At 47.8% G+C, this 22,967-nt stretch overlaps 1 protein-coding gene across 6 annotated transcripts in view; it reads left to right on the top strand.

Moving 5' to 3' along the window:
* The window catches only part of L3MBTL1 (L3MBTL histone methyl-lysine binding protein 1), a 42,537-nt gene extending 19,924 nt beyond the window's left edge, over positions 1 to 22,613 (top strand). The window contains exons 10-24 of one of the 6 annotated variants that reach the window (XM_059733221.1): positions 291 to 382; positions 1,113 to 1,217; positions 2,503 to 2,638; positions 3,426 to 3,517; positions 5,068 to 5,219; positions 5,783 to 5,859; positions 6,826 to 6,911; positions 7,556 to 7,666; positions 8,416 to 8,530; positions 9,639 to 9,738; positions 10,929 to 11,126; positions 11,615 to 11,661; positions 13,591 to 13,748; positions 15,539 to 15,601; positions 16,713 to 22,613. In XM_059733221.1, coding sequence (XP_059589204.1) covers positions 291 to 382; positions 1,113 to 1,217; positions 2,503 to 2,638; positions 3,426 to 3,517; positions 5,068 to 5,219; positions 5,783 to 5,859; positions 6,826 to 6,911; positions 7,556 to 7,666; positions 8,416 to 8,530; positions 9,639 to 9,738; positions 10,929 to 11,126; positions 11,615 to 11,661; positions 13,591 to 13,748; positions 15,539 to 15,601; positions 16,713 to 16,847 — 1,667 coding nt within the window. In that variant the 3' untranslated portion in view covers positions 16,848 to 22,613. The other 5 variants (XM_059733223.1, XM_059733220.1, XM_059733222.1 and 2 more) reach the window with 5 other exon arrangements.
* The last annotated feature ends 354 nt before the right edge of the window (positions 22,614 to 22,967 follow it).

The raw sequence follows: 22,967 nt of genomic DNA, 5'->3' as shown, positions 1-22,967 counted from the left end.
GGGACTGAGAATAGGAAATGGCTTTTTTGTCAATGTGGATCGCTCACAGAACAGGACAGTAGGCCCTGTGCCATCCCTCTCCCCCCTTACTGGTGCATACTGCATACAGGCAAGAATGGTCAGGAAGAAGGCCCAACGCTTGCACTGTCTGGAGTAAAGAGGATTGTGAGGGGAGAAGAGGGCTGCCTTTCCCCTGGGCTGAACCAACTCAAAGGTCAGCTTCGAAGCCAACTAACTAGCTCTCCAGCAGTGTCTCTGAGTGCTTGTGTGTGCGTTTCTGCCGAGCTCAGGTGCCAGTGAGGAGAAGAAAGAAGGCTGGTCCTGGGCATCCTACCTGGAGGAGCAGAAAGCCATCGCTGCCCCTTTAAATCTCTTCCAGGATGTGAGTTGGGATTTTCCTTTCCTTGCCTTGCCTTGCCTTTCCTTTCCTTTTCCCTCCTCTTCTCCTTCCTTTCCTCTGTACTTTCCTCCTCTGTCTCTCTTGTGTTGCTAGCTGTGGGGCACCCAGCACCTGAAGATGGGCACTGTCCCATCCTCCACCCTGAGGTAACCAACCAGCTTTCCACTGCCTGTCTCCAGTTTGCTCTGGCCTGACCCCTAAGTCCCCCTGTGTTTTGTGCCCTCCACCCCCAAGGTCTGTTTGCTCAGCAAATGCCCTTGGAGGGTGACTGTGGAATGGTGACCCCAGTAGGACCCATCTCTTCTTCCTCTTAATTCACCTCCACCCCTGCTTCCAGAGCTTTCTAACATGCAAGGTCTCCCTTGCTTGGGCAAACTTGTTTGTTTCCCTCTTGTGATCTGTACTCTCGCCTCCATTTGTCTGGGCAGATGAGCTCAGAGGCCCAGTTTCATCCCTCCTGCCATTAGGCTGGGGGAAGGCCAAGCACTCCGGGCAGCATGCATTGCAAGGTCAGTGCTGTAGGATTTCTGAACTGTGGGCAATAAGAGAAAGACCCAGAAATAGAGACAGTAGCTTAAGGCAACAGTAACTGGTTAATTGCATGACTCAGTTCCTGAAATGTCATTGACTGAGAAGCTGCTGTAACCTGCTGAGTCGTGCTTGGTGTCTGGACCAGACCTATTCATCTGATGTTGTTTTTAATTCTCCCCAGTACCAAACAGCTTCCCAGAACAAGAATGGCTTTAAGGTGGGGATGAAGCTGGAGGGGATCGATCCACAGCACCCTTCTATGTACTTTATCCTTACAGTGGCTGAGGTAAGATAGCTTTGCCATTGAGTCATTCACACAAGCAACTTCAGGCTGGAAATGCTAGCCTGACCTTCCTAGCCCCTTCATTGAGCTTTCCCACTGCTGTGTGATGCAAGGCATTTTTGGGATGGCAAAGGAAATTGAGAAATTGACACCAGTCCTGGGTCAGACCTTTAGGTCACCAACTGGCAGTAGCAAAAAGTTGGCCCCATTAGTTGTCTGAGCCACCGTGTATGACATAAGCAATGTTTTAGTGTTGTAGGTGAGGTGAGCTGGTGGCTGCACTCTGGTTTCCAAAGGGCTGGTACCAATATCATCAAACTGCCACCTCCTCTGGCACTAGCTAGCATCTAAGCTGGCACAGTCTGGTCAGGGGGCTAAGGACTGAATGAACCATAGAGACAAAAATGGCCTCTGATCCCTGAAGCTGATCCTTCTCAAGCAGGGCTGAGTCATACATGTGAGACACCACATAGGTCCTCTGTCTAGTGTACATGTGTTCTCATATAAGTGGAGGCTTTAGTTTCCAGGGCTTTTGGCCCAGCCCCTTCCATCTGCAGTATGTACATGTAGAACGCACAGGCCATACACAAACTATGGCATTTGTATGGCAGAAATTGCTCAGCCAGTGTTCAGAGTGAGATGTCCCACCACAAAGCAGCCATTCTTTTTCCCTTGTTTCTGTAGAGATTTCACCAGAGCAGCATGAAATCCAGGGAGAGGGGAGGGAGGGACACTTTATAAAAGGAGGGGTGAGGAAGACATTCAGTAGGGTTTTTATGACTCATTTATCCTATCAGGATCCTTAGGTTGACTGTTTCGCTCTGTGTGCCAGCTGTAAAGTAGAAAAATCTCCATGGATGTTGCTGAGGGTAGATTGATAGTGGTTTGATTCACACAGATTCACAGACTGTAGAGTCGGAAGGGACCACAATGGATCATCGTGTCCGACCCCCTGCCCTTGGCAGGAAAGAGGACCGAGGTCAGATGACCCCAGCCAGGTGACTATCTAGCCTTCTCTTGAAGACCTCCAAGAGCCTTTCCTCATTCTATATTGAACACCTCTGCCAGACTGGAGTGTGTTTACCTGAGTCCTGACACCCAATGAGTTGCTATGATTTGTCAGTTTTATTCATGAGATACCCAGTATGTAACTGGTGGCAGGAGGGTCATTGCAGTACTCATGCCTGAGATGTTGGACGGGCTTTTTTGCTACATGGTGCTGGCTAGGAGATTAGGACACCAGCGAGGTGATACAGCTGGACACTTCTCCTTCCCTTCCTGGCGGCAGGTGTGTGGCTACCGGATGCGCCTGCACTTTGATGGCTACTCTGAATGCCATGATTTCTGGCTAAACGCTGACTCCCCCAACATTCATCCTGCTGGCTGGTTTGAGGAGACGGGACACAAACTCCAGCCCCCAAAAGGTAAGAGGCTGGTGACCACCAGTCTATGGATGATGCTTTGGATAGGTTGGCTGTTCGGGCCCTAGAAGTCAGGTTGCATGAAGCCTGTGGCATTCATTGGAGTCATGGAGGCAAGGAAGTATTCATCAGAACTCAAGCAGGTACCTGCAGGGTAGAGCAGCACATGTATTAATGCCTGAGCCAACGATCTTTGGAGATATGGATTTAAATCCCACTGAAATGCTGAGTCTATTGCTTGTGGGTTCCAGTTTTCCACCAGAAGTACAATGGCCAGCATTGCAACCCAGATACAAGGGACCCAACCCTGGAGAAGAACTGAGTATTCTGATGTCACTGGGAGTTAAGTTTGCTCATCACATCCAGAACTGAACCGTTACCCCCTGCAGTGCCATTTTTCCCATTTGGAGCAGTAGGGGGGTGTTGGAAGGGCTGTGCTGCATTGTTCATCTGGTCTGTCATGATAGTCGCAGGGTGCAGACGAGCAGGTGCTGGGGCAGGAGGCAGTGGCAGTGTTTGGCCACCTCACTCTGGTGTCTTCAGAGTGCCCTGGAACGTCTGGCAGTGCAGCTCTAAGCATCCACATAGTCACTCACTATTACCTCTCTCTTTCTTGAGGGTTGAAGTCAGGGCCGAGTTGTACCTTATAGACTAATTCAGAAGCAAGCTGTTGCTTCTGAAAGCTTGTGCATCTCTGAATTAATTAGTCTATAAGATGCAAATCTATCCTGCCTTCTCCCTGACTGAAGATTGACACAGCTAATCACTAATTTTTCCTGAGGGTGTTCAGGTTACAAAGAGGAGGAATTCAGCTGGACCAACTATCTCAAGATAACAAAAGCTCAGGCAGCTCCTAAACACCTCTTTGTGACGCGAAACAGTGTGAGTAGCAGCTCTTTCTTTCTCCTTCCAGACTAACTCTTGTAGGTTCACATGTGATTTTCCCCATTCTCAGGAGAGTCTGTATAGCTTTAGCTCCTTTCTTCAAACGTCTCCCCCCAATTGTGATCCCAATAAAACTTCTGCTCCTGAAATGACCAGTAGTAGGCGCTGCTGACATCTGAAGAATGTGATGCATATGGTGACAGTATGAATGAGTCACTACTGCAGTGATTCTCAGCCAGGGTGCCATGAGATCCTTTTAAGGGCAGCATGTGGTGCTACACACCTATGTATTGTTCACAGGACACACCCAGACTTCAGTAGGAATCCATAGCGTCAAAATATTTTGCCCTGTTGGGGTCTCTTTCAGTTCCCTGCAACAGGAGAATTGCTTTAGTATTTTTCTGTAGTCAAAATGAGTGAAAACTAAGAGCTGGCATTTTCTGAGGAGTGCCTTGAGTGTAGTGCAGGTTACCTTGAGTCTAAAAAAGTTGAGAACTCAGAGAGCTACTGCACAAATGTTTCCAGTGTAGGATGTTGTTCACGTAGACCGGGTTTGGTCTGGGCCTGTCTCTAATGCAGCTGATTGGAACTGTCATTAAACTTTTGTTTAAATCTTTTTTTTGAGGAAAAATAGCCCTTTTTATATATAAAGCAAAACTTTGACATTTTTCACCTTGATCTTTTCTTTGTATCCATTTTCCCCTTTATTCTCCTTTCCTTGATGACAAAATGGGACAAAGAAGAGAAAAGGCTGGGACTGGAAGAGAAACCAGGAGTAGTCTGCCCATACATATGTATATTTTTAAATGTAAATTTTCATTTCAATTACTGATTGGGTTTTCTGACCAGCCCTACAGCAGTTAGTAGTCTGTTGTTATCTCACAGTTAAATGCACTATCAGGCAATAATATGTTTTACTGATAAATTAATTACTGCACAATAACTATGATTATCTATGCCTGATAGTCATAACTATTTATCATTCAGCTGTGCTGCTGATGTCTTCATGACACAAGGTTTTCCTTGAGTTTCATTCCTAAGAAATCATAATAAAATATGGGCAGGTGGTGCAGAGATTGTAGGCAGAAGGAGAGGGGAGTGGAGGTGAGGGAAGAATACTGCCACTGTAACTTCTCATAATTACCCCCAGGAATAGAGGTTGTTGCTAATGATGGAAAAACAATACTGGAAACATAAGGCACGTGACATGTCAGACGTTCCAAGCAGAAGGCTGCTGGGGGGGTGGGATGGTCTGGGAGATTGGATTACTTTTTCTCTTTCCAGATTTGTGAGTGACCAGTTGGATGACCTGAGCTAAGTTACTTTTACCTGTGCCTCCGTTTCCTCAGCTGCTCAGTGAGGTTAAATTGACTAAGATCTTATGGAAGCCCCTAGTTTAAAATTGGTAGGGAGGGGCACAGAGCTGTTGCTGAAGTGTGCTGTTGCATTGTCCAGCATCTGCTCAGGGTAGAGATGAGGAGGCTGGGTTGGAAGAGCAAACTGACTTGACACAGGGAACCCTCACTCTGTTTCTCTGCTGTACCCAGAATGAAGTTCCCACAGGATTTGAGGTGGGCACGAAACTTGAAGCTGTAGACCGAATGAACCCTTCCTTGATATGCGTTGCCACAGTGACAGATGTGGTGGACAATCGTTTTTTGGTGCACTTTGATAACTGGGATGATACTTATGACTACTGGTAAGAATATAGGCATAGGGTTACAGTGACAGACCAGTGTCCTGACTAAACCTGACATCTTGCTGTTTCCTGCAGTATGTATTTCACAGGACATATGAAGGTCCTTTATACAATGCTCTGGGCTATGCTGTGAGGGTGAGCATGTCTGGTGACCCTCTTGAAGTAAAATCAAAAGTTAAAGGGACCAGATAGTTTCAAGACTTGTCATTTTCCACGCCAGCGTTCTATTCCCTTTAAATAACATTTAAGAAAGGCTTGAACCAAACCCCAGCTTGGAACCTCCTGAACTTGGAGAAGTCCCAATTCCAAAGGCTCATTTTAGATTAAAACTGACAATTCAATTGGTACAAATGCAGAATCTGTAAGATCTACTTTTTACTAGAGTTTTCTGGTAAAAAAGTACTACTACACGTATAGTGCTCATTCTGCCTGGGCCCAGCACTCTTCTGTGGTGCTTCAGCTGGAGCATTCATTATGGCAGCACCCTTGCCCTTGCTCCTGTGTATTTCCACTGAATGATGGGGTATGCCTATCCCATACAAATGTACAGTTGTGTATTTCAGGTGTGACCCTAGCAGTCCATATATCCACCCAGTTGGCTGGTGTCAGGAGCATGGAAAACCCCTCACACCTCCTCAAGGTAAATACACAACTTAGGGTACATAATTCAGTTATCAGTCAAGCAAAAAGTCCCAGGATGTGGCCTGGGTGGGAATGTTTAATCTGTTGGGTTTTTTTTAAAGGAAAGACCTTGCTGTAGCTACCTATAGTCCCTCCTGTTTTATTTTTCAGTCATCCAGTATGAAACGTAGCCAGCTTCTTGCTAAGGATTTTGATGTAATTCAACAGGCGTTTCCTGTTGCAAGAAGTACTATAACACTTCTTGCAACAAGTATAACTATACTAAAGCCGTGATTCTTAACCAGGGTGTAACAGCATTGTGGGGTGCCACAAGTTCCTTTTAAGGGTGTTGCATAATATTAGCACTGTTAGGTATACAAACACCTACACAATTTGCAAGATAAAACCCAAGATTTCAAATACGAATCCACAAGTCAAAAACATTCTGACCTGTTTTGGTCTTTCTGAGTTATCTACAGGAGATGAATTGCTGTAGTATTTTTCCATAATTAAAAAATGAGTAGATGTTAAGGGAAGTATTTTCCAAGGGTTGCATAGAGTCTAATGAGACATGCCTTGAGTCTAAGAAGGTCGAGAACTGCTGCACTAGAGGGAAACATTAAACACCAGGTGTATAACTGCATCCAGCAGTGATCTTGGCCTGCTGGCCTATGTCAGGGGAGAAAGGGGAGGCAGCTTTAAAAGCTATAGCCCTGCCTTGGCTATAGTTGTGGTAGTCTCAGGTGCACATATCAGTTGTTGGGCCAGTCAGCAAGTTAAGGAATAAATTAACTGTGCCAGATATTGAAACTGGTGTAATTTGCTAATACCTCTCCACTACCATGACCTTTGTGATGTAAAAGGGACAAGTAGCTCTAGAAGCCTTGGCATAGATTGAATGCTGTGTTGGTACCATGGGTTGGGGCAGGCAGAGAATTGAGACTCCCATCTGGAGCAGCTTCTAAATCTGCACATTTCTTTCTAGACTATCCTGACCCGGATAACTTCAGTTGGGAAAAATACTTAAAGGAGACCGGTGCATCTGCAGTTCCAGCTTGGGCCTTTAAAGTGGTGAGTGCCACTGCAGGGCTTGAAAGTGGCCTGTGGTGTGGGCTGTCCCCCAGAGAGCCTCTGCCAAGCAGGCATGGGATGTTAAAGTAAGTGGATGTTGGATTTAAACTCTCATTTGAGGTACCTATTTGGAAACCAGGCCTGTGCTTTATAAACCTGTCCCCTTGGGCAGGGCCACAGCTACAGAAACTACTCCCATTTATCATCCCCAGCCAGTGCAATCACTGCTGGGTGCTGCTGCTCACCTGGGAAGCACCTGGGAACTCTCTGAATTTTTTCCTAGTTGGCTTCAGGGTGTGACACTGGGAAACCTGGCTGGTTGGGACCAGAGACAATGGGAAACATTATATTCCTGTAAGACACCCTTGAATGCATCAAGTTTGCTGGCCTTTGATTGAAGAAGAAAGTAAGATACCCAATAAAAGCACATTTGCAAGTATAGGGTCTCAGCTGTTGAGGCCTTTGAAGCCAGAAGGGACCATGGCTGGGAGGTGGATCTTTAAGGAGTTGAGAGCTTCACAGTGAATGTGTAAGGCCTGTCCAACAAGCAGTGATGGATTGTGGGTAGTGATAGCAAAAACTGACCATGAAGGACATGGCTGCCAGTGGGTTGCCATCTCATCCACTGTGTTCCCGGTCCACAGCGGCCACCCCACAGCTTTCTGGTCAACATGAAGTTGGAGGCAGTGGACAGGAGGACTCCCTCCCTCATCCGCGTGTCTAGTGTGGAAGATGTGGAGGATTACAGGATAAAGGTGGGTTTCTGGCTTCTGTGCTGTGCCCCAGCTCACTCCTCCAGCTTCTCCCTTCTTGCTGTGGAAGGGAATAGCTTCAGTGGAAAAAGTGAGCGTGTGTTTGAGAGAGAGAGAACATGCTCCCATAGGGAATCAGAGAGGTTTATGTCATTCCAGGATATGGCTCTGTCCTCCTGGGGACAGCAGTAAGTGTCAAGGTTAAGGTGAGTGTGGACAACTCACACCTCTTGGAGCCTGTGTTTCAGGTTCTCTGCAGGCCCAGGCAAGTGTTGATCACACAGAGTCATTGTTCATCATTCTCTTTTCAACCGCAAGGCTAGAAATTAAAGCAGAGATTCTGACCTTGCCATGCAACTCCAGGAGCTGGGACTTGTGGCCTGCAGTCAAAGATCCACCCTAGCATAGTGGCCATCAAGCTGACATGGGGAAGCACCCTACTTTGTAGCCAGTGGCAAGCAAATAAGTGATGTGGGTGATCACATCAGCTATTTATGATTTCCCAGCCTGAACAACCAGATGCCCATTTACAGTGGGGGGAACTTTGTCTTTGGAATGAGTCCAGAGTGAGGCTCAAACGCATGCCACTGGGGTTGTAGATACCATAACAGCTTCACCGTGGCACATCTCACAGGGCTGTATCCTGCACTGCATAGCCCAGGGACACACTGCTTTCCTGCTACCAGGTAGGTTTAGTACTCCTCAGTAAGAGAGCCTGAGGTGTGCACTGACATGTCTCCTTGTCTTCTCAGATCCATTTTGATGGCTGGAGCCACGTCTATGACTTTTGGATCGATGCAGATCACCCAGACATTCATCCTGTAGGGTGGTGCTCCAAAACTGGACACCTGCTGCAGCCTCCTTTCAGTAAGTAGCAACGCCAATGCCAGCACTACCACTGTCCTCTCCTACCAGCACTGGGCCTGTGGCCTTCTTCCCCGAGTGCTGGCACTGGCTTCCCCTGTCCAGGACAACCCTCTTCACTGGGTACTAGAACCAATAACACAGTTCTTGGGCTGTTGCTGCTGCTCACTCCAATGAGTGCAGTTACCTAGGGATGAGACCAGAGCTGGCTGTGAGCAGAAGTATCCCCTCACCCACTCAGGGCCCAGACAGGCACCTCTCCAAATGGGAGCCGGCACCAGCTTCAATTGCAGTAGCCCACAGCTGCCTCATTTCTGTCAGTGAGTGTTTTGTCATTGTGTCGGATCCATTGTGAATCCATAGTACAGCTATTGAAGCCAACAGATCTCCTTCAAGAGCAACAATTAGGCTGTTGCTACAATGAAAGATAGACCAAGCTGTCTGTGGTCCCAGTGCACACCCAACTCTACTCCCACCTGATTTATTTCCTTTTTTCCAGCGGCAGAAACTCCCCTCTTTGATTCCCCCCATAGCCCCTTCTTTGTGTGTACTGGAAAGGCTGTTGAAAGATCAGGAAAGCTGGAGTCCTTGGGACATGACACTGACCAACATTTGGGTGTGGTATGGCCTGCAGAGTGACTCCTGAAATAGCGTGTCCTGCTCAGTGCCCTGCTCCCATGTCCATCCTGTCTGCTTGCTCTTGGCCAGACCCTATGAGCCAGCTGGCTGTGGGAATTTGCCCTAGAAGGCAGTGGGCATCTTAGGAGAGGCAAAAATGCAGCCTTGAGCCTAAAGGGTTATTCAGTGCAGTCAGCACTGCACAGCCAGCAGGGCGAGTGGTGGGTTCAGTTGTTCATTTTCTGCCTCAGGCAGTACTGAAGGCCCTCTCAGCTTTGTGCCTGCAGCAGAGCATGGCACAGAAGCAGGAAAGACCTTGGATGGACAGGGTGGGGGCTAACTGCAAAATCAGTGGGTCGACCAAGGGTATAGGATTGGGCATGGCTGGGATTAGGGAACACTAGTGCCGCTCTCCCCCATTGGTGACCTGGCAGCTGTTTTGTTGTGGCTCTGACCTCCTGACCACCCTTCTCCTTTTTCCCCTTTGGTTTAGGGCCAAAGGAACCAGCCTCCTCAGCTCATGGGGCTTGTCCAACCTTGGGTTGCAAGAGTATCCCACACACCAAGGGCTCTAAGTACAGCTTTCATCACAGGTGAGCTCTCTATCTCGCCCCCTTGACCCTGGGCACAGGGGCGAGGCACGTGTCAGTGTGTGGCCCACAGCCACACAAAGAGCCCTAGAGGAGGTACATATAGCATTGCTCTGCAGCAGGGGTAGAAACCAGGGACCAAGGTTTCTTCCATCCAGTTCAGAAACTTCACCTACCTCCTCTGGTCTCCCTAGGTGAGACTATTCCACCCAACTCAAGAGCAGCTCTTACTCTCCTCACCTCGAGCCTGGAGAAACAGGAGCAGGCTGGAGCTCTGGCTGCAGGGAGCATGTGTGGCTTGTGTGGAATTAACCCCTCACAGACTGGTACCCCTGCTACATACCTGCCTCTACTGTTGGAAGCCCATGCACCACAGAGGATCCTGGTGGGCCTCTCTGTTCTAGGAATCCCCCTCTTGTGGTCCGGCATGCTTCCATACAGTTACACGTGCCATGGCAGGCTAGCAGTATGGCTGACTGGAGAAGGGTTAGCCCCAAACCTGTGGTGGATGTGAAGGGGAGATGGAGTCAGTGAGACCTAACAGTCACTGAAGGGCTAGTGAGGCCAAGCCTTCTGAAATGACTCTTCTTGTCCACTCATTTAGCTCCTAAGAGGCTTCTGTGGAACAAGAATTGGTGTAAGCCCATCCCAGTGGTGTAGTAGTCCCTGCCCAGTGGGCTAGAACCAGGGCAATGGGAGACTTGCAGAAGAGCTGTGGTTTATGATGAGGGCAGATCTTCCAGTCCCTTGCTTCTGTCACTGTGGCTAATAGCTGATCCACAAGACATCATTTCTCCTTGCTCACTTGGCTTTGGGGTCTGATAGTAGGCATAGTGCATGTGGGGATGGAGGGGCATCAAACCCCTTGGCTCTGACTGTTGTAGTGAGTGATAACCCTGGGGCTGGAGCGGGCTTGGTAAGTGTGATGCTGACATGAGGTGAAGGTGTGTTCTTCAACTTATGCAGCTGGAGAAACTTGCCAGTTAACCAGCACAACCACAGCCTATAAACTTTCTGACCTTCCAGAGGCCAAGTCTCAGACACCATGCAACTGGCTGGGGTTGAGGCTTTCAATTTGAAGCGCAGCTCACTCTGCTACTAACTGTGCTGTATGTGCCTTGTGTCCTCTAGGGCTGGCCTTCATGTAAGTGACCCTCTCTAGCCTGACTCTGTACTTCCCCTCTGTTCTCCAGGAAGTGCCCAACACCAGGTTGCGATGGCTCTGGACATGTGACAGGGAGGTTCACGGCCCATTACTGCCTCTCAGGGTGCCCCTTGGCAGAGAAGAACCAGGGCAGACTGAAGGCTGATCTCTCCGACACTGAGGCCTCTGCCCGCAAAAGGAACCTGATTGGCTTCTCTCAGAGAAAAAAGTCCCGGCACCATGGGAGGTAGGATAATGTGGTGGTGCCTGTGAGGCCTTGGCTGAATGTTCCTCTGGCTTCCTCTGGGGCTGATCAACAGCGACGAGCCACCTGCTGTGGGTGGTTCTAGTCCTGGCTCAGTTGTGTGGCTTTGGGTCTTCCCTGGGCTTTTGTTTCTGTTTGTCTGTCTCATGTATTTTAATGGTAAGCTCTTTTGCTAAGATTGTACCACCCTTTGTATTTGTACAGCTCTCAAACCCACTCAGCTGGGGTCTGAATGGTGCACTAGTGATGCTCCTCCCAGCAAATGGAGCTGGTCATTTGGCTCATGTGGTTGTGATCTGTGTTGTGGATCAAATTGATGGCCTTTAGCTCCCAGTTGGATGCTGTTGAAGCTTTCTCAGGCTGTGATGCCTTTCTCCCCCTTATGTTGACAGAAGGTGTGGTCAGTGAACTGTGGTGGTTCCTACAACACCTGGAGAGTTTGAAAATAAACGCTTTTTGTCTCTTTACAGAGGACGACCTCCAAAATATCGGAAGATCCAGCAGGAAGACTTCCAAAGTAGGCATCTTTCCCTACTCTGTGGCCTTCTCACAAATAGAGGGAGGGTCATGGTAGCTCAGGGGCTTGGGAAGAGAATAGAAGGATTTTTACTTCATTGTCATTAGATCAGACCTGGCCCATCAGCAGCAATCCCCAAAGCTGATACTTGCTTGGTGGCCTGTGGGAAACAAATGGTGGCTCTCAGCTCACCTCATAGTGGGAAAGGTCACATCACAGAGAGAGAGGAGTCCAGTATAGATGGCAGGCCTGGTTGAGCAGCCAAAGAATGAGCCCTGCTTGCCTGGCTGGATGAGCGAGCAAAACATGTTGGCAAAGCTTTGTGGAGAAGTTACCATCTGTATGACTGAGGGAGGGTATTGGTTTGTAGGGCTGTCTATCAGACATTGCTTACACAGTGCATTCACTCTGACTCAGCCACAGAGACAGGGCAGGGTCCTGTGCTGAGCCTATAGGTATGCCTTGAGTGGACTTTCCAGCATTGGACCTGAAAGACACAAGAGAAGAAGATGTAAGGCTAGATCCTCAACTGGTGGATCTACATGGACTCACACCAGTGAGGGATCTAGCTTTGAGGGGAGCCTGAATGAATTTAATGTTTTTAATTCTGGATTTCCCATACCAATGCAGCAAACCTTCAAGCATGGTTTTCATAAATTCTTAGCCTTGGAGGACCAACATGGCCACTGTGACTGCCCAGTCTGACCTTGAAAATTAAAGGGGCCATAACCTCCCCTTCCGTTGCATGAGCAAAAGGCAGTGCCTTCTCCTAGTCACTCACAGTAACAGGTTGGTGTGAAGCTCTGAGCAAGTGCCTGATTTAGACCTTTGCCTTCCTTCTCTTTCTGCCTGTCTCTTATCAGCAGACTTTGTCCCAGAGACTGTATATCCAAGGAGGTTTCTGATCGCCATGAGCTATGTAAATAGAATGATGCTTCCACAATCCAAAAGCGTTGCCCATTATCACTTCAAGTTGAATGAGCTGCTGATTGGCCACTAGGGGACAATAGCAGCTTTCAGAGCAAGTGGTTGTTTTACTGTGGCTGTGCCTGGGAGTGCAACTTTAGGCTTATGATTTAGTGAAATGAGATTACATAATTTAACTTCTGGATAATCATTACCAAGCGAGATCACTTGGAGCAGAGACAAGGCATTATTAAACAAAAAAAAGAGACAGTGCTTTGGTTTGAGTTTAAATCTTGGTTGGTCACTGGCAAAATAGAATGTGAACAGAAGTATTTTCAGAATAATTAGCAATATAAAATTGTAGTGGAACCAGTCTCTTTGGATATAAATATGCCTCTCAGCCCAAAACACCATAACCCTCAACACAGTAGATATTGGGGTAGGTAAGCCAGGAACTGATTCAGTAAAACTGGTCAGTTTGCCCTCACAACCCAAGTCTGCTGCATGTGAGTACAAAAGATAAAGGAACAGCATCAGTGGTGAGAAACAGATCAGACCTTAATTTAATTATTTGGAATGCAAGTAAGGAAATGGATGTGATGTCCTTACAGATGTGCTTGTGATGCTTCAATACCTACTGGTGTTGTAAGAAAGGGACATGACCCAGTTAAATGGCTGACTTAGGTTTGCTCTAGCCATTGGTAAATAGACAGCATTCCTCCTTTTGTGGAGTAACATCAATCTGTGTCATTTATAGAGAGATAACATCAAAATAAAAATCTTAATCTTGTCACCTGTGACAGGAGGACCTAACTGAGGTTGCACTGTCAAGAAGAATGCTGTCTATTCAGCAGTAGTTAGTGCAGAACAGATTGTACATATATAATACCTGGAACCGCTCCAGTGTCTGCCCTCAGCCCCTCTCCCTCTTCAAGACTTCTCCAAGGCAGAGCAGAGCCTGCAGTGTGAGGTTGCATATCCTTGTCCCCTCACCTCACCTGATGCCTTGAATTTCATTGCCAGCTATTTCCGCTGACAATATGCACCAGTCTCTCTTCATGTCGGCCTTGTCTGCTCACCCAGACCGCTCCCTGTCTCTCTGCTGGGAACAACACTGCAAACTCCTGCCAGGGGTAGCTGGCATCACAGCAGCCACAGTGGCCAAGTGGACCATTGATGAGGTAAGGTGCTTTTAGGGAGAGTTAATAAAAAAGAAAATCCTGAAAGAAATAAAGATCTGATATGCCAAAGCACACGTGCCAAACCCATCCTTTAGAGAACACACAGTCCCTGGTACACCTGTAGTACTGAGGGAATCTCCCTATGCTGGAGCTTGATTGTGCCATGAGCTGAGATCTTCCCAAAAGATGTCAAGCACCCTCAATTCCCAGTGACCTCCATAAAAATATGAAGGACTCAGGACTTGGCAAGAATAGCCTTACTTTAGGATATGCTGTCTCTGACCGAGTTGCATGACTTCTGTTATCATGGGAAGGGGCTGGGCCTACCCTCCTCACCCCAGCATTTCATATCCTCTGGTAAGTGATGTCCTCTGGAAGGTAGAGAGGTCCAAAGTGGTGCTTCATCCCAAAGCTGCTGAGTTTTGTGTCATGCTTTGGGTTTGGAGAAAGTGCAGCTACCCCGGGTGGGAGCTGTGCAAGTTCCACAGCCTCTGGGGTTTCTCCCAGTGCTCTGCACTCCATTTATTTCACTGGTTCTAGAGTGTACACCCACAGCTCACCCCACCCACCACTGGCCAAGGGCAGGCCTCTGCTTCTGTGGAAGGCGTGACTGCACTATAGGTAGGTACACCCAAGCTAGCTTTGATATAGCTAGTGGGTACCAATAGCGGTGAAGATGCTCCATCACAGATTTTATCAGGGGCTGTACAAGCCCTATGGAAAGCCTGGGTAGGTATTAGGCAGTCAACCCAAGCTAAAGTCCATGCTGTTCTTCCTCCTATTTCCTGTGCTGGCCAAATGAACACTAGCCCAGGTCTGCCTGTCCAGGCTTCAGGCACAACCTTGTTTGCTATATGGACATACCTTGAGGGGCACCATTCAGCACTCCTCAAAGGGTCTGTCAGCATTTCTAGTATAACCTCACTAATTACTGGCTTCTGACCTGACTTGAACAGGTCCCTGTAGGCTTGACCCAGGTGATAGAAGGCTTTGCCAGTGGTGATCTGTTTTGCAACAGATTTCCCAAGATATCAGCTCCTTTCTAGTAAACAACAGTTTAAATCGAAACATAAACCTAAGACAGGAGTGAAAGAGGTGAGTCCAGCTCCAAACCTTCCTCATTTCCTACCCTGTCTGAGCTCCTCTTGTAACACCTGCCAACAAACGCCTACCCACCTAGCTGTTCTCTTGCCCACACTGTCTCACCTTGAACGCTGCTCTGAAACGTAAGGCCAAGTGTTCCCCATCCCATCATTCGGTGGGCATATTTGTGAGGCAGTAGAGAGGCTGTTGCCCTTCTGTGGTCAGCATAGCATTTGCACTCAAATGTATTAGAAAAAAGAAGGGCTGCATGTCATTTATACTCTCGGCCATTGCAGAATCCAGCTGATGTTGGCTGAAGCAGGCTATGGCACAGCTCTGAGGTCTTCCATGATGTGCTTCTCTTGGTTTGTCTTCAGTGCCAAAAAGGGTGTGTGTTAAGCATGGAGTAACACCTGTTAGCCGTCTTGTTGTAGAACCATACTGAAGAGGAGACATAGGTAGTTTTCACTGCTGTGTAGCTAAGCATTCATGCTGAATTTCCGGGATGTGGGTGACTTCTTTAGCCATGCCACTGAAAATTAGTGCTTTGAGTCAGCTACAAGGTAGTGACTCACTGGCATCTTTTATCCATTGGCAATAAAACACTTCTGCAGTAAGAAAGGAGCCTGAGACCCTGAAAAGACAGCTCCAGGGAGATGTTTCAGGTAGGGTAACCTTTGTGCCTTTGTCTGCTTGTGTGTTCCAAGGTCTTCAGCTTTGTTCAGACTCTGACGGGTTGCGAGGACCAAGCCAAACTCTTCAAGGATGAGGTAAGGAGAAGGGGGACAAGTAGGTAGGTGAGGGTGGCATAGGAAGCCCCTTTGCAGTCAGAGGCAGGAAGAGGAGTGGGCAGCTGAGACATTGCCCTTCCTACCAGCCTCTGGGCCCCATCTCAGTGTAAGTCAAGTCACTCTTGAAAGCATATGACCAGCGTTTCAGGTCAGCAGCTCCCACCCACTTGCAGCCAGATACCTACTAAGAGTGAATGTAGATTTTTCTATGCCTGTCCTTCAGGTTCATAAGACGTTTAGCTGATTTGTTCCAATAGTGAAGAGATAGGCAAAGAGTTGCTTCATTTATGGAAGGGGCCCTGTCTCTTGACATGGGGCTTAGGGCAAGGAGCTCTGAGGAGCCAGTGGAAGGGTAGATGTGGAGCTGTTTTGGGTCTAATGCTGCTGCTTCAAGGCTGCATCAGTCTCCTCCCTACAATTTCCAATAGTTCTATTTAGAGCCTGCACCCCACTGCTGGACCTCTGTTCTGGGGTATTATACACCAATGCTCATACTGAGTGTCAGGTGTTGGTCTCTGTTTGCAGCACAGCGATCAGAAGAATTTTGGTCCATCTTCAGAGTGCATTTCAGCTGCTAGAGACAGTCACTGCAGAGCCCCGCTCTGACACTGGAGTAGAGCTACCAGAGGCAGGCTGACTGGAGGGGATCAGGGTGCTGAAAGGCTGTCTGGTAAATGGCCTGTGTTTTTTACCTGCCTTCACACTGGAGTTGCAAATGGGCAATGAGAGATACTTTACAAGCTGTTTACCAGCCAAAGTCTAGAGGGGGAGAAGGTCTAGGAGGAGGCAAACACATGCAGTGAGAAGGAGGTATGCTAGCTGTATTTTGAGCTTATAGTATCCTGGCCAGTGACCCAGCCTGAGAGCCAGCTTCCTGGCTATGCCCATATGTCTGTGTCTCCCATTGGAAGGGAGGACTTCCTTCTTATTTAAATGTACACTCCTGGGTGCTGTCATAGCTCCATTGTACTGGGGGTTTTCCCTTTAAGGAATGAGCAGCTCCCAGCATAGGCCTCCCATGAGCATGATGAGCCTGCTGGACCCCACCCGCCCACCCCCCTACCCCATCCCCACTTCCTTTCTCCTGTAGATGATCGACGGGGAAGCGTTCTTGCTGCTGACGCAAGCCGATATTGTCAAAATCATGAGTGTCAAGCTGGGCCCAGCGCTCAAGATTTACAACTCCATCCTCATGTTCAAAAATGCTGATGACACCTTAAAGTGACCGTGCCCCAGCAGTGCCGGGACCCTCAGCAGTGGAGCTGCCAAACCATCCCACTGGAGCACAGACCATCCTGGCTGCAGCGACTGGAAAATCCTGCTCCCTCCTTCCCTCTGATTCATCTTCTCTCTTCTTGCAGCAAATCCATCCTGCTCCATGTTCCTCTCTGCATTATCTTGCTCCCCTGCCTCCTAGGGGAGCACCAGTTGTATGCTGGGTCCAAGTGCAGATCCAGAGCTCTTTTCTCCCGACCCTCGTAAAAAAACAGAATGCATCTTTCAGAGTGGATTGCCCTTCTGCATACATCACCCTGCAGACTGACCCTGGTCTTTTGATGACTTTTTTGAGTGCGTGCGTGTGTGTGTGTGCGCATGTGTGAGTTTGTACACACATCCATGTACTTAGAGCAATTAATGAGAAGGTGTGGTGAGGGGGGGCTGGGGATAGCTTTGCTGCTTAAGCAATCAAGATCAGAAATCAGTTGTCACTGCAGACTCCCAGTCTTCACACAACTATCTTCCTAGGTGCTCGCACGCACGCACCCACCTACACACACACACACCCCCCCACTGAAAGGGATGAGTTGTGTTTTCTTATCAATTAAGAAGCATTTTAACAGTGTGTGTTGGTGTATGGGGTCAGGTATTAGTGTTATTTTTTTAGGAAACTTCCCAAATAGCTTTTCACTGTTGCATTTTGGGGGTTTTTTCTCTTGTTTTTTTGTGATTCTCCTGTCAAAGCTGGACACTAACCTTGCTTTGCCCCTGGTTCTGTTTTGCCTCCATCCTGATGACAATTTGCCTTTTCTTCTTAATTCCTCTTACATTCCCCCTATTACTGCCCAAGCTACTTTTCTCTTTGCTATTGTGGTCAGTTTTATTTTCAGCATTTACTGTTTATATTTCAGCAGCAGCCAGGATTCCCCAATCCCAGGCCAGATCTCAGGTGCTAGGTGCTGTACAAACATCAACCAGGAAGATGACCTATGTCTCAGAGTGCTTATAATCTAAGTAAAAGCTTAAGTGTACTGACCAGGTCAGTGCAGCTGTGGGGATACAACATCAGCTGATTCATACCCTCTCGGTTGGTTGGGAGGAATGATGTGCAACATAAAATCTTTTGCAGACTCTCAGAGAAGCTCTTTCCACCCAGTTGCACACACACTTTTAAATGTCTTTCTCTGACTGGTGACATTTTATTTCCCTGACCCTTCCCCATCCAAGTGGAATAGATTCCAGGTGGGTCAAATTGTTGTCCTCAAAGCTATGTGACACACACCCCTCTGTGGCAACATTTGCAAAACACGTTTTTGAATCATTGATGTTCCTGTCTCTTGTGATTGGCTAAGAAAAGATCGCCATGGGGAGCATGAGGCTGAGCAGCCAATTGCTGTTACACACCAGCCTTGTAAAATTTTCCTTGGAGACTAGTCTGAAGGGGGTTGAATTAGTAGCACAGCCCCAGTCCCAAATCACCATGCTGTCTCATTAGGAACGTTTGCATTCCCAAGGTTGGCACCTCAAGGGAGTCGATCTTTCCCATTCTCCTGCCCCCGATCACTGAGGACAGGGATAAGAGCTCGTACCACATACACCAGCAACATGTCATATGATAACATGACCTCCAAAATCCACTGTCATGTTGGGGTGAAATTCATGGTAGGCTTCCCATGGAAATGTAGCATTTTCTCTCTGTTATTGACTGTTTAGGGTCACATTTGACCTGCCATTGGAATGTTTGCTACTTGTTATTCATGAGCGATTTAAAACGATTTCTGGGTTTTCTTTGTTAAGAGGTTGGGTCTGGTTTAGTGGTTGTGCTCCCCTGCCCTTTAATTTTCTTTAGTCCAAACACTGCAGTGAGTTCATTTGTGGGGAGAAGCGACATGGAAGGAGAGAAGATTTGGACTCTGGACCCATCCTTCCATGCATGCAATCTGATCTGCAGTGAATGGTGCCAAATTAATCTTAGCCAAAGAGGAGCCTGCCTCCTGGGCTGCTGTTGGATAGGAGGAAAGGAAGGAAAAGAGAGGCCGTGGGATACTTACTTGGCCCTTTCAGCTGTGGGACTTTCCTTGTGAACTACTTTTTGATATTTCCAAATATGATCCTTCATAACTGTGAGTCTTCTGGTCAGCTCTTTGTATTCCTGCACAGGACTCAGTCACTGGGTTTATAGGAAGAGAATGACAGGAAGAGACTCCTGTTTTCATCAGTTCCACCTCAGCCTGCCTTGTGAATACATTCCTTTTCCTGTGAAAGGAGAACCAGTCCCTGTTGTGCTGGCAGGATGCCAGAGAGGTGCTCTGGACATGGCACTGGAGTGTCAGCTGTCCGACTTAGGCTCTGCATTTGAAACTAGAACAAAGGATAGGACGGCTGGTTCCTTGTGGGGCTATTCCAGGAAGGGGAGATGCTGGGGTGCAGTTAGAGCCCAGACTGAGGAGACCAGGAGCTAGAAACACCACATGTGCATCTGTGTAAGCAACAGGATTAAGCCTGCTGTTCTGGTGCTGAGATGCTGAGCAAGCTGTTCTCTGATACCTTATCCACCTTGCAGCTGGATTCCTGGGCTCACGTGAAACCGTGTTCTTGGTGGGTATGCTCTCTGCTAAGACTGCTGGAGTCGACCGCCTGTGGGCTCTGGCACTAAACCTTGCCCAGGCTGCGATGGGGTGCTGTTTTCCTTGAGTGGTGCCCTCCCCTCACTGCAGCATAATACTGGACACAAGCCAAACTGCATCCATCAGTCATGGAGTCTGGGTGCAGTCTTGGTCCTCCGGGGGGACTGTTAGGTCTGAACTTCCCAAAAGGGAAAGTTTGCCAGGAGGATGAGCCTCACTGGAAACGTGAAGTGAGATGTTGTGTGCGTGTGTGCGTGTGTTTGTGCTAACGACAGCATTCTCATCTCCCACTTGCTATCTCAGGCATGAGTTCATTTGACTCTTGGGCTAATCCTTTCCTGTTCTTTAAGATCTGAAGCTTCTGAATTGGTTTGGATGAGAGAATTAGAGGTCCTGTAGATGGTCAAGGGCTATTTACTGTTAAAGCTTTGTAACCTTATCTTTTCCTTTAAAAAAACAAAAAACAAACTAAACCCAAAGCATTGTGGGCATGTGTGCAAAAATGTGCACACCTGTGTGTGTGTGTGTGTGTGTGCGCACGTGCGCGTGCATGTGTGTGAGATAGCAACATCATCTCCTCCATCCATAGTGTGCCCAACATTTTTTGGGGGTATTGTTCCTAAGGTCATAGTAACCAGCCATAGGGCAGCAATCAGATGGGTGAGCAGAAGAGCCCTCCCTCATGCCACCCTTCAGCAGGGGAAGGATGAGAACAGGTAGAATATTCAGTATTGTGAAGTCCTCCCCATAAGATCTTCCCTCCCTGCAGTGCATCAGTGCCAGTGGTGCCAAGAGCTCCTCCTGTCTGAACCAATGACACCCTCCTCCCACTCCTCCCCTAACCCCACCAGCTCAAGGAGCACTGAGGACCACTCATGAGAATAGATTTCAGGTGGGTCAAATTCTTGTCCTCAAAGCTATGTGACACACTCCTGTGACAACATTTGCCAAACACGTTTTTGAATCATTGATGTTCCTGTCTCTTGTGATTGGCTAAGAAAAGATTGGCGTGGGGAGCATGAGGCTGAGCAGCCAATTACCTTTACACACCAGCCTTGTAAAATCTTCCTTGGAGACCAGTCTGAAGGGGGTTGAGTTAGTAGCACAGCCCCAGTCCCAAATCAACATGCTGTTTCATTAGGAACGTTTGCATTCCCAAGGTTGGCACCTCAAGGGAATCAATCTTTCCCATTCTCCTGCCCCCGATCACAGGACAGGGATGAGAGCTCGTACCACATACACCAGCAACATGTCTTATGATAACATGACCTCCAAAGTCCACTGTCATGTTGGATGAAATTCATGGTAGGCTTCCCATGGAAATGTAGGATTTTCTCTCTACTAGCAAAAGCACCTAATTAAATTCTCAGTCCTTAACCTGGAAACTTGTCCTTGGTGGAACACCATAGGTATGGGCATTATTTAAAAAAGTCAACAGCACTGCACCAGGAATTAGTTTGGCCTTACATTCATGAGGGCTCCTTTTTCAGGATGCTAAAATGTCTCACTTGTTTAAAGATTTTAAGCCCAAAGTGCTTTGGAATGTGAGCCCCTCACTGCTCTCCCCTGCTTATTTCTGCCCATTCTGAAAGAAGCTGAGAAGTGTTTGTAGGACTTGGGATCTTAGTGGCAATGGAGGCTTGGGGGCCTTCTGGGGAAAGTGAGACAATCAGCCAGTCATTCACCCCAGTGACTGCAGGAATGTCCCCTTCCATGTTGAAACCCTGAGCTAGGGTGTAATCGGGTGCTGGTGCCAGCTGACTAGCTGTGACATTCTGCTGCCTCAATAGGGCTGCTGTACTGTGTGCCAGCGTGGCAGGGGGCTCCTGAATCCCTGTGCATCCGAGTGGCTGGGCCTGAGAGGCTGTAGGACTGCATAGCCCCCAGTATTTTTATTCTTTCACCAGGTCCAAAAAGTCCAGTGAATGACTTGTTCCTGGAGCTCCCAGGTGAGAGATGAGCTATGTTTCTTAGTTGCCAGTCCAGACTGCTGGGTAGATTCCAACAGCAGAGCCACTTATAAGATTCTCCATCTCTTCTCTTTCCTTTGTCTGCTTCCCACATCTCTATTCTTCCACATATTCTCTCCCCTCATCATCAGGGAACGCCACAGGGAGCAGTAGATGTCTCCCCTTCATCCCATGGGAGGCAATAGGAGGGCCTGGTGTAAGAGCCTGCCTATTGCGGAGCCTTTGGCTTCTCCCTCTGCCTACCTGGAGACAGCAGCAGGCACATCATTGCACGTACAGCCTGATGCAAAGCCTGCTGAAGTTTTTCCATTCCCTTCAGTAGGGTTTGGATCATGGTCCCTCTTTCTATACAGATGTATCCTCAAATGCTTAGTTATCTCCATTAATGAAGATGGTGGGTTTGTATGAGTGATGAAACAATCTGCTGGGGAGAGATGATGGGACAGCCTCTTGGTAAAAGTGCAGTGAATAGCTAGCTTGGGGACTCACAGGGGAATGTACAGGGTTGTCCTCTCTCTCTTGCTGCACTTTGGTTGAGAGCCAAGTGATTTCTGCACCAATTGCAAGCACTTTTTTAAAAGAAAGGAAATCCAAATTGTCTAGGAGGTTGGAAGCGCCTCCACCTGCCAAGGAGAATCTTTGGGCATGAGTGCAATGGAGGAAATCAAAGAGGAGGGAGCCCTTTAAAGCTGCACCTTGGCTGGCTTTTCTTCTCTTCCTCCTCACTTCCCAGTCTCTTGGTCTGATGGTTTATCTGTCAGTGCTAAGGAAAGGGAATTAGTTGAAGGCTGCAGCTTGGCTGTGCCTGATCCTGCCCTTGTGTCTTTTATTTTGGGGCTTGGAGTTTGCTGCTGTTTTGGGGGGAGTGGGAGGGGGTGGAGGGAAGGAGGACGGGGTTTTGGAAGGAGTGTGTTGATGAAAACAAAACTTTTTTGCACTTTCATTCATTTTGCACTCATTTAGTTTCTATTTTTTGGGGTTTTTTAATATTTGCACCTCTTTGTGTTTTCATGACGAAGATACGATCGTCGTAGGCAGTGCAGCTATTCTGGAACTTTGTGTCCTGAGTATACAGAGGTTTTAAAAAAGAAAAAAAAAAACCCAACAACTCCAGATGTGATGTGGTTTTGTCAGTGTTTTAAAATAATAAATAAATGTGAACAATGGAATTATAAATGCTGGTGTCTGGTCATTGAGCTGCTGTCCTCTTCAAGCAGACCTCTCCAAGTGCCCTGCAAAGAAATGTAAGTATGAATCCATTTTGCATATAAGGATAGTGAGGCAAAGGAATGCACCCCAGGTTTTCTGACTCCAAGGATAGTAATTTGTCCACTGGGCCTCCATTGCCATTTGCTGTGTATGTTGCTGTATAAGACACAGAAGACACCACACTAGGTATTAATTAAAATTAGTCTGAGTGTAGTTGAGTACATAGCACCAAAGGAGAGTGGTAGATGAAGTTCAGGATCAGAGGTTGGTCTCAGTTATAGCACTGAAATGACTGGCATTACGTTGCTGTCATAGAGCAGA

Source organism: Alligator mississippiensis, chromosome 9, assembly GCF_030867095.1.
Source record: "Alligator mississippiensis isolate rAllMis1 chromosome 9, rAllMis1, whole genome shotgun sequence".
Lineage (NCBI taxonomy): Eukaryota > Metazoa > Chordata > Crocodylia > Alligatoridae > Alligator > Alligator mississippiensis.
This window is presented reverse-complemented; position numbering and strand designations above follow the sequence as displayed.